Below are 17,452 nucleotides of genomic sequence, written 5' to 3'. Positions count from 1 at the left end.
GGAAATTCATCTCACTTTTAGATAGCTCTCTTTTGGGAAGTTAGACCTGATTAAAAAAAATAATAATAACTTTGAACTGGATAATTCAGATCTCCTTTGAACTTCTATTTTTGGGGATATTGGAGGTCTGAGGGAAGGCATTGAGAAATAATAGCACCAAAATAATAATAAGGAAAAGGATCTTGCAATTGCAAAGGCAGAAGTCCTGAAAGAAATTTGTATTCACAAAGTCAAAACTCTATTTAAAAAGAAAAATGTGAATTAAACCATAGAAAAGAATACAATTCAGTTACTCTTAAAAACATATTGTTTCATAAAATAATTTTAATAGTTTAATTGGACTGAGATGAGTAAAAGAGATTTTTATGACAATAAAATGTAAATGACAAAAATTTTCCCATTAAAGTTAAAAGCTACAGAACAGATAAAGAGATTTAAAACTATCCATGTGTTGACTACAAAAAATCCATTTAATGCAAAATAGTATGTATATAGCCTCATTAAAATTTTATCTAAACTATATCATGCAAAATGAAATTGAATGAAAATTCAAAAAAAAGTAATATTAATAATATCTGAGACAATGGAATAGAAACCAAAAAAATTGAAAGAAAAAGCATTATGTGAAAATGGAAATTGAAATAATCAAATGAAACAAATATTTTGTTTTTGATGTTTGATTTCTTTAAATTAATAATTGTTTAATAAATTACTTTTTAAAAAGTTTCTGTTCTTTTTATAAATTTTGTGAATGGTATTAAAATTTATTGTTAAATTTATTGCATGGTGTCATATTTCATCAGTGAAGAAACTTCCTATGTTTAACATCCTTCCTAGGATGGAAATATGGAACTCATTTGAAATTTACAATCATAGCACTTCATAGTACCAAGAGGTTGATTTAATTTAATTCAATTCAGTAAGAATTTGTCAATCCCTTATTATAGTCCCTAGAACTTTTCTAAACATTAGGTGGGGAAAGATGGTGAAAAAAACCAATCCCTGTCCTCAAGCTTTTCTTCGGGGGAAAAAAAAAGTATAGTTTTGTGAGTGAGCACCAACAACCTGGGCATATCAGAAAAAGGCTCCTATGGAATGTGATGCTTAAATTAAGCCCTAAAGGAATCTGGAGTCAGCAGAGAATGAAGGAGAACAATCAAGATGGGGGGGAGGTTGAGGGCCAGTCTGTGGAAACATATGGAAGCAGAAGATGGAACATCATGTACAAGAAATATCATGTGTGAGACTAGGAAGATTAATTTTCCCAGAATTCAAATCTGGCCTCAGACACTTACTTCTGTGTGACCCTGAACAAATCATTTAATCCTATTTGCTTCAGTTTTCTCGACTGTAAAATGGGGCTAATAATAGCACCTACTTTGTTGACTTATTTTGAAAATTAAATGAGATATTTACAAAAACAGATAGAATAGTACCTGATACATCATAGTTATTTTATAAATGCTTATTCCCTTTCACTTATCAGTGGAATTTACTGTATTTTCTTTATTGTTTTGAGATTTTATTCTTTAGAGATCTTTCCTAGTCTGATTTTTCTTACAGAATTTTATGTCACAGATTCTGATCTGTCCAGTTTCTAAAGTCTTTGTAATCTACTATTCCCAAATCTAAGGTCAGTAGGTTATGTATTTCCCAGCATTTATTTCCTTATCCATCAAAAATCTTCAGATGAAATAGGCCTTTCCTTTCAGAATTATCATTATATCCACTACAACAAACAGTGCTTCATGGGTTAAAATCATATCCAGAAGAAAATCATAAATTTAGAATTGTAAGGGACTTCACAAGTCATCTAGAACAACAATTATATTTTTACAGGCTTTTAAAAGACATAGGACTTTTCCTTTAGGAGGATAAAATTAACATTTTGAAAGATATTAATAGACAATATTAACCTAACTGCTTTGAGCATAGAGAAAGTGCTAGGTACTCTCTGGGTAATTGTGCAAGATTTTAATTTGTTTCCTGAACTCTGTCTTTCCCTTCTCTTATTTATAAGTGGTTTATGTTATTCCTAGGTGACAATACACTTCTTTTCCTAATCCCTACTGATCTCTGCCAAGTACTCTCCCATCATGCTTCTCCACAATATCATTGGTTTGCTTTGTAATTCTTTGTATTTAATTTTTATGAATGCAATTTCTATCCTAAAGTCCAGTAGTATGAGACTCTCTCTTTCTAGGTAAATATGAGGGCTTCGTCCTGTGTAAGGGGCAAGGAAGAATTGCTGAGTATGAATTTCAGTTTTCAGCCATTCCCCTTTTAGGACTGTTCAAGCTAGAGCTCTTTGAAACCTTCCAAGAAAAAATTCTTTTTTGTTTTCTTTGGAGACTCTCCAAGTAAAAATCTTTACTGAGTGTCAAGTCAGCCTCCAACTTCAAGAGAGAAAAGGAAAAGACAATCCTACTATAAGTTCTTTTTAGTAGAAAAAGGATATTGGGCAGAAAGGGTTAGGTTAAGCCCATTTTTGGGGGTGCCCACTTCTTCCCAAGTGATCAAAAGTTAGATGGAACCCGATCATATCTCCTAGATTAATAATATTTAAGGGGGTGGACAGATGTACTTGTAACCTGCTCTTTGAGAAGAGCAAAGTAGTGGCCTCTTGGTCCAACTTGTTTACCTTCCTGGCATAAATAAAAGAAGGGTAGGAGGAGGGGAGGCCAGAAATGTCTATAGTACCCTCCCTTTAGATCACATGAAGACAGTGTCTTCCTTGCTACAAATAGGCTCACTCTTCAGTCCTATTGTTACATATATTTAAAAACATTATTATGAGGAAAGGTCTGTTAATTTTACCATACTATCAGAAAGATCTATGACATGCAAAAATATTAAGAACTCCTGGTATATTTGGTATAAAAGTTAAGAATCTCTGGTATTTTGCCAGGTAGATAATAGAGATCATTTTCTCCCTTCATTTTCAATTTAAACCCTTTTTGATTATATTTGCAATGCCTTAAGTCAATTTATTATTATTGGCTCTTGTTGGGCCATCCCTTTTTCAGAAGGAAAACATCATAATTGTATTTAAATTATGTTCCCCCAATCCACATGATATTCTCAAATGGTATTTTCTAGACATTCTATTTTTTTCTCTTGTGGGCCTTTACTTTCTAAATTCTTTGCTTTGAATGGATTGTACTGATAGTACCATCATTGCATTATGCATCTAATATTTTTATCCGATGTTGCTAATAATTAGATGGCCTCCTCTTTAGCAATACTTTAAAAATTATTTCTATGAATAGTTATAATTTGTGAATGAATTATTGAAAGGAGATAGTACTTGTGTGGTTTGACAAAACTTGGGCATTTCTTCTTCACATTTTGGTTATTTACTGCCAAAAAAATAGAAAACCACTCTATTATGAATATCATTAGGTATATATGCATCAGGACCTAACCAAACACTAATACGAAGCTGTCCTTATTCTGGCTCTAATTGGTTGAGTTCTCATTTGATCAAAGCTGTGAGTCCATCTTAGTAGTTCCTTGGAAGACATCACATATATAATGATTTTTTCAAATTCTGTATTGGTGAGTCCTTTATTCTTCCACATTAATTATTTCCTGTTCAGTCTAGTTCCCAACAGAGTCTAATGAATCTTTTGTTTGTTCCTGTTATAATCTTCTGTTCTTCAATTTCCTGATATTGGATTCCCCTTAAAATCTATGCATTTTTTGGCCTCTGTTTCCATATTGAAGCCCTTCTTGTTCATTTTACTTGTTTGTTTTTTAAGAAGTATTTCATTCTGACCTAAGTTCAAATCTGGCCTCAGTCATTTAACACTTCTTAGCTGTGTGACGCTGGGCAAGTCACTTAACCCCAATTGCCTCAGTCAAAAAAAAAAGAAGTATTTCATTTGGCTCAATGATCTGGAAACTGGATAGGCTGTCTTTGAGCCTTTTTACCTTCTTTCTAGCTTATACTTTGTCACTTGACCACAATAGGAATATACATACCACCTTCAGTATGGGTCATGGTGGAATTCTCTCTTCTCTGCATCTTGCAAGAAAAGATATCCTCAAACCTTAGAGTTCAATATTAAAAAAAATATATCACAATTCTATTTGCTCTCATAACACTAATTGCTCTTTTACTTGCAAAAAGAGCTACCTTCCTGCTCCTGCTCACACATGTTAAATAAGAAAACAGTTTTATTCTAGAATATGATTCATTTAAAATGATTGTAGATAAAATAAAATATTTGGGGGTCTACTTGTCAAGCAAACCCAAGAACTTCATGAACACGCTTGCAAAATACTTCTCACACAAATAAAGTCAGTCTAAACAATTGGAAAATATCAATTGTTTGTGGCTGAGCCAAGCTAATATAATAAAAATGACAATTCTGCCTAAATTGGTCTATTTGTTCAATGCCATACCTATTAAATTACCAAAATATTATTTTATAGAACTAGAAATGGATACCATGGCAAACCATGGCAAAACAGTTGCTAATGAATCTTTAAGATATTTCCATCGATAATACCATATCTGTTTCTGATGCTGAACCACTCGACACCATGAAAGACTTTGGAAGCAAGAATTTTCTTTTAAATATTTTTTAAACATTTTGATTTAAATTTTGAGCTCCAAATTATAGTCCCCCTTCCCTCCCTTTCATTCCTCCTCCCTGAGATGGTAAGCAATCAGATATTGGCTATTCATGTATAATCATGTAAAACATTTCCTTATTAGTCATTTTGTATCAGAAGACTAAAAAAAAAAGAAAGTGAAAAATAGCACATAGACATAAAATACTTGTACATGCACAGCATATGTCAATGGCACATCAACCCAGTGAATAATCCCCCCCCCCCCACTTTCTCACAAACACTTCATATAGTCAAAATTTCTTGTCACTGAGGAGATAAGACATCATTAAAGTAAAGTTCCTTCCAGAAGAGAAAATCAGGGGGAAAGGGAAGCAGAATGGTACAGAAAGAAATTAAAAGGGGAAAAGAAGCTAACAAAATTATTTAATGTTACACATCCATATCTGAAAACTTTTTATCTCTCCTTGTAGAAAACTTAATAGGAGCTTGTGATGCCCCATGACTGTACAGATTTCTTTTAATCTTTTCATTATATATTACATATGTATTAACTGATAATGATAAACAGAGTCCAGTTAAGTAAGAGATTTTCTCTTTGAGTCAATCTCTCTCTGTTAGGATTCTTACAAAGTGATAAGTCAGTTGTCTAATTTTAGCATTGTGCTTAACAGTTCTCTAGTTCAGAGTGTACATCTTTCATACCTTTAAGAGTTCACACATTAGTTCACACATTGGCGTTTGAGATTCACAAGTCAGGATTCAGTATGAGATTTACAAATGCAGTGGAGGAGATTCACAAGTCACAGCTCCCACAATCCCACTCTTGGAAGAGGAGTCAACCATTGAGTTCACACCTTTAAGAGATCATATGTAAGAAGCTCTTGGAGCCTCAGCCAAGAGTCAGTTTAGGAGATTGAGAGAGCCAAAATTCAGTGGGGAAGATTCAGAGCCAGGATTCAGAGAGAGCTGGAGGCTGAAGCTGGCAGAGGCAAAGGACTAACAACAAGAGCTCTTGGAACCAAGGAAAGCTAACTGGGCTATTTTGGAAGAGACAATAAAAGGACTGGACTTTAACCCCTGGCTGCATTTGAGATGATTATAGATCTGAACTCAACTAAGGCTGCCTCCAGAAACTCCCCCAAGAAACCTGCTCCCAGAGAACAATTATATTTTAGAAAAGAAGAACATTACATCTCTCATGGATAGTTCCTAACCTATAATAAAAATAAAACATCTTCCTTCCTTTTATGCTAAATTATTCTATGACATGATGGTTTTTCTCAAACATTATCTAATTCAATAAAATACTTTAAAATTGTGAGAAATTGCTGTTTATGGGTTCTGATGACCTTGCTTAAAACAAACCCCCAGCAATACATAAAAGTCTATGAATGTCAAACAGAGAAAAAAGAGAAAAATCTCAGAGTCTCAGAAAAGTGTCAAGTATTTCAAAATTAGGTTTGTAAATTCTGAGGATGATGTTGTCAGTAAATTATAGAAAAAACCCACAAATAAAAATGCAATAAAAATTTCCAGCATGGGCTGATTATCTTTGTTCTCTTTCCCTAGAATGGGTTGTATTAGCAACCTTGCAAGTGCCTTTATGGGAGGATCTGTCAAGAAATTAACTCTATTATACAGAGCACAAACTTCTTAAAGAAAGGATCCATTTGGTTTGTGATTTTGATTCCCCATTACTTATCACAATTCTTTGTGCCTATTAAATAGGATATGTTTTGGAGTTGAATTCAGTCAGCAAATATTTAATAAGCATCAAATGGTGCAATACATTGAACAATTCTCTACTCAATAAACAAGTTAAAGGTAATAGCAAATTGTGATAGATGTCATACACAACTTCACAACTTGACATCAGAAGAGGGGGAGAGTCAGTTAGTACACCTATTTGAATCTTTGAAACCTGGATAAATTCCTTTATCTTTGCCCTTTATGGATCAAATACAAAACTGTATTTGGTGTTTAAAGCCTTTTACACCTGGTACCTTCCTATGTTTACAAATTTTACTTTACTTCATTGCTCTCTATTAACTCTATCATCCTGCAACACTGACTTCCTTCTTGCTGTTCCTCATGCAAGATCCTATACAGCTTGTTTCTACAGTTTAACTCAAGTGTAAAATTTACATTTATCTCTTTTGAATTTTATTTTATTCAGGTCAGAACAATTTTGTGTTTTATCATTTGTAAACTTCTAGACATTTTTACAGTCTTTCCCCCAACCCATTCCTCTTTATGACCCCAAAACTTCTCTAAATATAATGTTTTTGCCATTTCTGATATAATTTCAAGTTGGACCTCACAATTGTATAGCAATTCTTTTATCTGTCCCTTGCTGATTCTCTATTACATTTTCCATGATAACTATTGCAAACTTTTTCTTATTTCTTCAAACTTCCTATCATACTTTCTATTCTCTTCCTACTGGGTCCTTTGATAAGACACAGAAGGACCCCTTCTCCTACTTTATGGTAGCACTCCTTACTTTGTAGCTCTTCTCACTGTTTTCTTTAAGAAATAATAGACAATTTTGGCTAGAGGATGAAGAGAGGAAGGGAGAGAGAAAATGGCAGCAGAGAGAATGGTAGTAAAGTTCAGTGAAGGTGAGAGGATCTAGGGACATATAAAGAAAATTCAAGACAATGATGGTACTGTTCCTTGCCCAGGTTGGCTGTCAATTCCACTAGTCATACCCTGGGATAGGTTAAATATATCCAGACATGGTCTGAGGTGTCCTTCAGCAAACAGATTCCTAAGGGAACATTTTCCACCAGATCCTTTGTTACAATTCCTGTACCATGAATGAAAGTAGATCCTAATGCTAGAATTCCTAGAATCTTAAGCCTGCTGACTAGTCACATAGAAAGTATGAGTCAAGCATCTTGAAAGAACTGTGATAACATTACTTTGCCAGATCAAAAGAGAAGTTTATAAGACTAAAACTCCTATGTGATAATTAATCCTGGGAGCAAACACCTGAGGTCTAGGAGAATGATAACCCTCATTCATAGATATGAAATATTGTATGCTAGACAGCCAGGTGGGACAGTGGCTGGAATGTAGGACTCAGAAAGATTCAAGATCATATCCCTCAGACCTCATAAGGATATCAGTCAGCTGTTCTGATACCTTCTTCTTTGAAGGACTCTAGCCCTTCAACTAATGGAGACAACAAAACCTTTACCTATAAAGCCAAAGGATGATAATTTTTCCTGATCACTCCTACTGAGTCATTTGGAAATTTTCCCTCTGTTTCAGATACATTGTCCTTATAAATGGGATTTCTTACCTCAGGACTTTAGATCCCTGCCTTGACAGCTACAGTAGATTCTCCCTTATCACAGATCCCTGGTTCCCAGAAGGATGACTTTTAATATATGGTCTTGCTTTCATTGCCCATCTCAATCTTTAGCAATTTGTTTTGTTCTTATCTTGAATTTAAGGGCTCTATCAGAGTTTGATAGCCTATTGACAAACCAGATTGATTCTTACCATCACTGAAACTAAGTAAATGTGAATGAAGTTAAAGTAGCTCTAGAGAGATAGATGGGATAGTGAATAGGATAAAGAACTTGAAAGTGGGACAGATCTGAGTTCAAATACTGCTTTCAATATTTATTAACTAGGTGATCCTGAGCAAGCCATTTCAACCTTTCTTGATTTTCTCATCTGTAAACTGAGGATTACAAAAACCCCCTTTTCAAAGGGTTGTTCTGAGGATAAATTAACTCAATAGCATATGTATAAGCACTCTGCAAACCTTAAAATACTATGTATTACTTATTATTATAATACAATAAATACAATAAAAATGTTCAGTTAATTGATTTAGAAATATTGTTACCATTAGAATAAAAACTAGGCATCCATATGAAACCTCAGTCCATCGGTCAAAAAAACTGGAAGGAAGTTAAAAATTAACTACAAAGTAAAATGAAAAGTTGTAACTTTCAGGAATTAAGGCCAAAGTATTTCTGATGAAATCTGGGATGTCACATGATTATTTATTTGCCTGCAGGATCCTGGATAATGGTGAGAAAGTCTTCAGGAGCAAGAATCGACATTTTATTCTCCCTCAGGTTTGTCTTTGATCTTTTATGATAGGAATTGGTTTTTCCCTTTGTGTGCTTTCTCCCAATTAATAACTGCTTTACTAAGACCTTGAGGACAGGATCTTTGGTAAGGATGAGGGCTGGATTGATAGTGCAATGCAGATTTATTATACTTTCCTTCCTTTGGGAATAGATAGAGTTTTGAGTGAATTTGTTTAAGAGAGAAGGCAATCATCTGGAATATTCTAAGATGACTTCATTAAAAACATATGCAACACATGGTCCAAAGGGGAAAAAAAATTTTGTGAATTACCTCATTTGTGACATGGAAGTATAATCAGAAGGACTTTAGATTTTGATCAGAAGACTTGGTTTAGAATCCTGGCTCTGATATTTATTAACTCTGTAACCTTAAGCAAGCTGATTAATCACCATGCATGTCAATTTCTCCATTTGTGAAATAAAAGTATTGAATTAGTTAATTGATAAGTTTTCTCACAGCTCTAAATCCAACCATCTTTTATCTGAGTATTCTCTTCCAAAGTGCCCAAGGCCTCGTAGGAGAGTTACCCTCATTCATCCCACCTGTGAATTACTTTAATCAGAGCAACACCTAAATGAACACATGGGAACTAGAACTTTGATTGGCAGAGGAAAAGGAGGAAAAGAAGTTAGGAAGGATACTCCTGATTGGGGAGGAAGTTAAGGGAAGAATCTAACAGCCAAAAGAAATGATAAAGACAAAAGAGCACTGAATGCCCAAAAGTGGGCCCTCTAAGTGTTCAATCTATGTTTTTACTGATAGTAATATTGAGGGAGAGTAGAGGGAGAAAAAGAAATTAGGAAATAATAGGAATTTCAGAAAGGGAGATGGGGAGGAGAGAAGAACAATGCTGACTACTTTATAATTTTTCAGGTAGGAATCTAATAATTTATGTGAATTGTCAGTTCCTGAGCTGAGGTAGCAAGAATTACTTGGAATATAGTATATATCAGGTTTATGTGTTCCATTCAGTGCTACAAATTCATCCCAGATTCCCTAATTTAATCTAATGTCTGTATTCATCTATCATCTATCTATTTCTTTATTTCCTTATTCCTTTCTTACTGTTTAAGGCAATCTATCCACTGTCCCATACCTCTGCATAACTGTTTTAACTTAATTCACAATTACTTAGTTTCAGTAATGGTAGAGTCAATGTGGTTTGTCAACAGACAATAAAACTCTCGTAGGATCCTTAAATTTGAGATAAGAACAAAAAAAATTACTAAAGAATTGAGCAATGAAAGCAATACCCATGTCTTTTCAGTAGCAGCAACAAACATTGAGCATCAAATATATGTAAGGAACCATACCCTTATCACACTTGCAAAGAAAAAAGAAAAAAGTGAAAGAAGTGAACCTAGCCCCTATGTTCTCTTTATTTATTATCATTAGACTATTGTGAAAGGTAGGAGAGACTTGGATGTTTGAGAGACTTTTGTCATGTTCCTTCAGATGTCACAGGTTTAGAAATATGCTAATTATCATTTGGTGACATTTAGGTCCTCATGTATATACCTTGAAGCAGATGTATGCACCTTTTGAATTAAAGATCTTGGGGAGAGAGGGGTTTTCAGATTTTTAAATCATTTTAAGCCATTTGGGAAATACTTGAGGTATTTATTCTCTTCCTTCTTTACCCAAACCTATTCTCTAAAGGCAGCATCATAGAATGGAAAAAGCAGATAGGTAATATATAACCTGGAGTCAGGAAGAAATGGGTTCAAATCTGGCCTGAGACACTTATAGGCTATATGACCCTGGACAAGTCACTTCATTTTTGTTTACCTCAATTTCTTTATCTGTAAAATGGGGAAAACAACACCACCTACTTCCTAGGATTGTTGTGAAGATCAGATATTATAGTTACAAATCACTTAGGACAGTTCCTGGCATACAATATGTACTTTAGAAATGTTCAATCATTTCCCAGTCATATCTGACACTTCATAACCAATTTGGGGGTTTTCTTGGCAAAAATATTGGAGTGGTTTGCAATTTTCTTTTCTAAATCACTTCATAGGTGAGGAAATTGAGGTAAAAAAAAGTTGTGAGCCCAGTCACACAGCTGGCAATTGTTTGAGAAAGATGAGTCTTTCAGACTCCTAGTCCAACACTACCCACTGCATCACCTAGTTGTTCATATAAATCAGCTATTTTTTTGAACTCAAACATCTTAGGTCTGTTTTTGTCACCTGTGTGACTCTGAGCATGTCACTTAACCTTTCTGAGCTTCTGTTCCTCATCCATAAAAAACGTGGATTGGACTAGCTAACTTCTAAGATCCCTTTTAGCTCTAAATCCATAATATGATGTTATTGTTGGCAATTCTTGTCAAGGATTGAGCAAAGACAATGACTCTCTACTTTCTATAGTTTGGTGTATATAACCACTGATGAAAAGCTGGACTTGGAGTCAGGGTGATCCTGTGACATATATTGGCTGTGTGGTTCTGGGCAAGGAACTTAATCCCTCAGGGCCAAACAACTCTCTATAATTGCAACTTGCACCTGAACTGCCAATTTGCATTTCTACAAAGGGTTTTCTAATAAATAGCTCATTACATGGTGAACTCACAAGCCCAGACAAAAGAAAAAGAATTATATTAATTTGGTTTTGTCTTCCTCAGTATCCTATATGAGATACCTTGATGTAGAGGAGATAAGATGTTTTTAATTGTTAAATATTCTCTTTTCAAAGGAAGGTGGATTTTTCTACTAAGATATAAATGAAGTGATCAAACCTATAGCTATAATTTGACTATAGTTTTTTTTTTATAACTTGATAAAATTCCTTAAAGGAGAAAAATTCTATCTGATTTTGAGAGTTAGTGGTGGGTGAATGTTGGAATCTTTACAAACTGTTAAGTCATTAGAGTTGATAGAGACAATAATTATCTAATTTAGCATGGTTCAGTATCATTGATATGCTCTTACAAGGAGATGTTTTGAGCCAGAACCTGAAACTAGGTACTAAGTAGAACTAATTGATACAATGCTTGTGTTCACACCTTTACTCATTGGAGTTCACACATTTGGGAGATTTCAGGGTTTAGTATGAGATATCCGAATTCACACCTCCTTTAATCCCTCCCTTGGGAGGGGAGAGGTAAACCTTTGGGAGATGAAATATAAGAAATAGACTCAGTCAGGAGTTCAGCAGAATAAGATTGGAGAGGAGCACGCTGGGGCAGACACAGAACATTCTGGGAGATGAGCCAGAAGCCCTCTCTTGGAGGCAAGACAGATTCACCTTTGTGCTGAATTGGAGGCGGAAGAAAGTAGAGGCAGAAGCAAAGGACAAAGCTGCAAGAGCTCTTGGAACCAAGCAGAGAGATAGGTCTCTAAGTTAATTGGGCTATTTTAGAGGAAGTAATAAAAGATCTGAACTTTTAACACTGGCTACATTGGAGTGATTATTACTTTCAACTGAAACTAAGGCTGCCTCCAGAAAACTTCCCCAAGAAACCTGCTCTTCCAGAGAGAACTATTATATTTTTTTTTTAATTTTTTATTTAATAATTACATTATATTGACACTCATTTCTGTTCCGATTTTTTTTTCCCCTCCCTCCCTCCACCCCCTCCCCTAGATGGCAAGCAGTTCTTTATATGTTGGATATGTTGCAGTATATCCTAGATACAATATATGTTTGCAGAACCGAACAGTTCTCTTGTTGCGTAGGGAGAATTGGATTCAGAAGGTATAAATAATCCGGGAAGAAAAACAAAAATGCAGATAGTTCACATTCGTTTCCCAGTGTTCTTTCTTTGGGTGTAGCTGCTTTTGTCCATCATTTATCAATTGAAACTCAGGTCTCTTTGTCAAAGAAATCCACTTCCATCAAAATATGTCCTCATACAATATCGTTGTCGAAGTGTATAATGATCTCCTGGTTCTGCTCATTTCACTTAGCATCAGTTCATGTAGGTCTCTCCAAGCCTCTCTGTATTCATCCTGCTGGTCATTTCTTACAGAACAATAATATTCCATAACATTCATATACCACAATTTACCCAGCCATTCTCCAATTGATGGGCATCCATTCATTTTCCAGTTTCTAGCCACTACAAACAGGGCTGCTACAAACATTTTGGCACATACAGGTCCCTTTCCCTTCTTTAGTATTTCTTTGGGATATAAGCCCAATAGAAACACTGCTGGATCAAAGGATATGCACATTTTGATAATTTTTTGGGCATAATTTCAGATTGCTCTCCAGAATGGTTGGATTTGTTCACAACTCCACCAACAATGCATTAGTGTCCCAGTTTTCCCGCATCCCCTCCAACATTCATCATTATTTTTTCCTGTCATCTTAGCCAATCTGACAGGTGTGTAGTGGTATCTCAGAGTTGTCTTAATTTGCATTTCTCTGATCAATAATGATTTGGAACACTCTTTCATATGAGTGGTAATAGTTTCAATCTCATCCTCTGAAAATTGTCTGTTCATATCCTTTGACCATTTATCAATTGGAGAATGGCTTGATTTCTTATAAATTTGAGTCAGGAGAACTATTATATTTTAAAGAAGAAAAACACCACAGGTGAACAAAATCAGTAAGATATTTTTTGTGGAATGCTAGTAATCTCTTATTTTCAGATGTATAAAATGTCAAGGAAAGGATTTCAGAATTTCACTTAGTACAACTCTTACCTCAAGAACCCATTATCAACAATTGGTCATGTAACTACTTAAAAATTCTAATAAGGAAGAATGTACAACCTACTAAGGTAGCCCATTCTCCTTTGGGTTAGTTCTAATTTTTAAGAAGTTCTCCCTTAAAATGATTTTAATGTGTCAAAACTTTTCTCATAGCTCTGCCTTTTGGGGCAAAAACAATTAAAATTCCTCTTGTATGTAAGTTCTTAAAGTTCTTAAAGGCTTCTCTCATACTCTCATACTCATATTAAGTGTTATCTTATCTAAAATAAAAAAAAAACTCATGTCTTTATATTGATTCATTAATAGTATGGTCTTGAGATCTCCCAACATCCTTCTTGAATTACTCTGGAACCTCTCCAGTTGATCAGTATCAGTCCTAAAATATGGATTTCAATGTGGATTTACTAGGGTAAATTACAATAGGACCATGAATTCCTATATTCTGTATAGTGTTCTTCCTTCAAGGACTTCAATGTTGTACTAGCATTTTTGCTTATCACAGCACCCTATTGACTCCTTTTGATGTTATAATCCATTAAAACTCATTTTTCAAATTAACTTGAGTAGCCTCATCTCTCCATCTTATTGTACTTGGGAAGAATTTTCTTTTCATGTAGCTGACAACCTCTTCATCTGGAAATAAGATTTACCCTTATTAGATATCTATACAATAGTATATTTGGCATGATTACCATGTTAAGATATTTTAAAATCTTGATTGGCATCCATTGTGTTATCTTGAAATATGATGGATTGTTTGAGCCATTCCGAACTCTTAGAGATAGGAATAAGACCTGAACATGTGTCTTCATTGGTACATGAAATAAGATAGGATCTGACCAAGACAGAATAAGATGGAAAAAGTTTCTGCACATTTCTAACAGAAAGCTAGGCAGTCTGGTGGTTAGAGGATTACTTAATGTCAGGAAGATCTGAACTTAAATCTAGCCTCAGACATTTCCTAGTTAGGTGCCCTAGAACAAGTCCCTTAATTCTACTGTGTCTCCGCATATGTAAAATGGGGATAATAATAGCACCTACATTACAGGGTTGCTAAGATTGTGATGATAAAATGATATTTATAAAGCACTCCCCAAAATTTAGTTATATGTTAATGTCAATTCCTACCATTTTTTAAAATTTTGGACTCTTTTCCTACTTGATCAATAAATTTCATTACTTCTTCACACATATACTCCATAACTAATTGTTAACAAGTCTTCTCCCAAACTGGTTGGCTGACTCTAAATTTATCAGTAACATTTTTTAAACCTTCAGTATATCACTTATTTCACTTACAGATATTTTCTCTGCTTTCCCCAAGAGTTGATGAAAATAAGCTTCCAGTAGGATCTTTGTCTTTATTTTTTTGGCCAATAAGATATCATTTTCCTTATGTAGACAACCAATCAGTCAATAAATATTTATTATATCCCAGGCAGTAAGCCACTGGACAAAGATGAGGAGAGAAAGCATTACAGGAATGGGAAAGAAAATGTCAAGAGCCAAGAGGTGGAGTATTTTTCAAAGTGAAATGGAAATATCTTCACATATCTGCCAAGAGGTGGGTGGCACAATGGATAGGATACTGGGTCTGGAGACAGGAAGACTTGTATTCAAGTTTGGCCTCAGACACTTAACAGTTGTGTGACTTTGGGTAAATCAACTAACCTTAGCCTTATGGTGCAATGATGATAACAACACCTACCTGGCAGTGTTATTATAAGGATTAATATATTTTCAATGTGCTTAACACAGTGTTGGCACATAGAGAAAATGCTTATTCTCTTCCTTTAGACTCATCTGCCACTATCTGTTAGCCATATTCTATATGTTTGGCACATCACATATTTCCTCCCTTTCAGATGCCTTATTTTCTGAGATATACTATGGGGACCCAATGCAGCATCCTTTTGTTTTGAGTATGTTTTAGCACTGAATTTCAGTTTCCCAACAAGCAAAAACTTTCCAAAATAACAGTGAATTTACTTTTATTTTCTTTCTTTTGAACAAAATTACTCTAGTGAATAGCCTTTCTAGTTAATGTTTGGTGTGAACTCTATGTGATTTCTTGTTAGCAAATTTGAAATATGTCATAAATTGTACAAAGTTTCTATATAATAGGGTAAAATACCTGTTAATGTGAATTCTTTTTTTTTAGGTTGACTTACTCTTTTTATAACTTTTTATTGACAGGACATATGCATGGGTAATTTTTTACAACATTATCCTTTACCCTCACTTCTGTTCTGACTTTTCCCTTCCTTCCCTCTACCTTCTCCCCTAGATGGCAGGCAGTCTTATATATGTTAGGATATGTTATATTATATCCTAGATACAATACATGTGCACAGAACCATACTCTTATTGCACAAGAAGAATTGGATTCAGAAGGTAAAAATAACCTGGGAAGAAAAACAAAAAATGTAAACAGTTTACACTCATTTCCCATTGTTCCTTCTCTGGGTGTAGCTGATTCTGTCCATCATTGATCAATTAGAACTGAATTAGATCTTCTCTTTATCCACTTCCATCAGAATACATCCTCATACAGTATTGTTGTTGAAGTGTATAATGATCTCCTGGTTCTGAATGTGAATTCTTAATAGACATAATCAGAAATATATAATGCAATCTCATGGAAGTTCTTTTCAATTGTACTAATGGTGGTTTTCTTTCAGAAGGTAAAAAAACAATTCTTGGAAAAAGAAAAAACATAATGGCTGTCCCAGAAGATGATAATATAGTCAAAGAGAGCGTTAATCTACAAGACATGCAACCTGATGAAAATCAGCTGAAAAAAAAAGGTAAAGCCATGAAAGTGTTACAGAGCAAAGAATCTATCTCTACACTGAAAAGTCATGAATTCATTTCAGTGAATTTATTGGGCGCTTACTTGAAACAAAGTATTCAGCACCGATTTAATAAATATCTATTGAATATTTTCTCTATGTCAGGAAATTCACAAGATCCTGATGATAGAAACAAAAAAATGCTTCCTTTCCTGAAAAAGTTTGCCTTTTATTGTAATAAGGTATAAACATATAAAGAAATGTAAGGTAATTTGAGGATGGAGAACACATTAAAAACTCATGCAAGGCAGAGATAAAGGAATCTTTACATGAAAAAGGACATCTGAGATACCCTGGAGTAAGCTAAGAATTCTGAGAGGTAGAGATGAGGAAGCATTCTAGAAATGGGTAACAGCCAGTTCAAAATTCTTCCAGTGTATTCACATTCATTTAGCTTTTCTAATTAATGTTTAGTGTAAGACACATGGGAACAGGAGATGGAATGCTCAGTTTGAGAAACTGTTATTAGATCATTTTGACTGAAACAGAGTATGTGGATGGGATTTAGAAATAAATCTAGTACAATATATCTGTGACTCTACTCCAGCTGCTGGAATTCTGAGAGCTCCAATTCCTTGAGATATGGGTAAGAATTGCTTTTTACTCATCCCATAAAAAAAGAGGACATAGCTATACAGTAAATGGAAAACTGTCCCCCTATCTTTATGTCAGTCCTAGACCAGAATCATGTGGATAGTCAATTGTATTGAGCCAGGCTTAAAGTCAGCTAGATGGGATATTTTTCATTCAAGAGAAAATGCCATGAAGAAATCGAGGCAGGATAACCCTACTTCATTCCATGCCAAAAGTCATTCTTCCAACCTTTCCTATGAGAATTCTACCTACAGTTCATGGATGTCAATCCCCTGGGGTTGCTGGCATCATGGATCAGTGGCTTGATAGCATTTCTTTATGATTATACCTAAAGTCAAATAGAATAATATCAGCTGTAAGATCTTAAATAACAAGTTCCAATAATTATAGCTCCAGGTGGATTCAACTTTAAATACACTTAACCTTCCCCTCTGCCTTTATACAATTTTCTTCTTATTACTGGAATGTATTTGCTTCTTTTCTCCACATCTTAGAATTCCTAATATTTTTCAAAGTTCAACCTATATAGTATATAATAATCATTATATTATATATTATGACACAATATATTTTATAATATATAATATATTGATATTATAATAATGTGCTATAATATATTCTATAAAATATATTAATATGTAGAAT

General features: G+C 34.3%; 1 protein-coding gene across 1 annotated transcript in view; it reads left to right on the top strand.

Annotated features, from left to right (window-relative positions):
* Nucleotides 1–8,583: 8,583 nt before the first annotated feature.
* The window catches only part of LOC127557629 (sodium-dependent phosphate transport protein 3-like), a 48,863-nt gene continuing 39,994 nt past the window's right edge, over nt 8,584–17,452 (top strand). Inside the window, exons 1-2 of the mRNA XM_051990941.1 lie at nt 8,584–8,678; nt 16,043–16,168. Coding sequence (XP_051846901.1) covers nt 16,081–16,168 — 88 coding nt within the window. The 5' untranslated portion in view covers nt 8,584–8,678; nt 16,043–16,080. The remainder of the gene's footprint in view (nt 8,679–16,042; nt 16,169–17,452) is intronic.

Source organism: Antechinus flavipes, chromosome 3, assembly GCF_016432865.1.
Source record: "Antechinus flavipes isolate AdamAnt ecotype Samford, QLD, Australia chromosome 3, AdamAnt_v2, whole genome shotgun sequence".
NCBI lineage: Eukaryota > Metazoa > Chordata > Mammalia > Dasyuromorphia > Dasyuridae > Antechinus > Antechinus flavipes.
The sequence above is the reverse complement of the archived record's forward strand: the minus strand, read 5'-3'. Positions and strand labels throughout refer to the sequence as shown.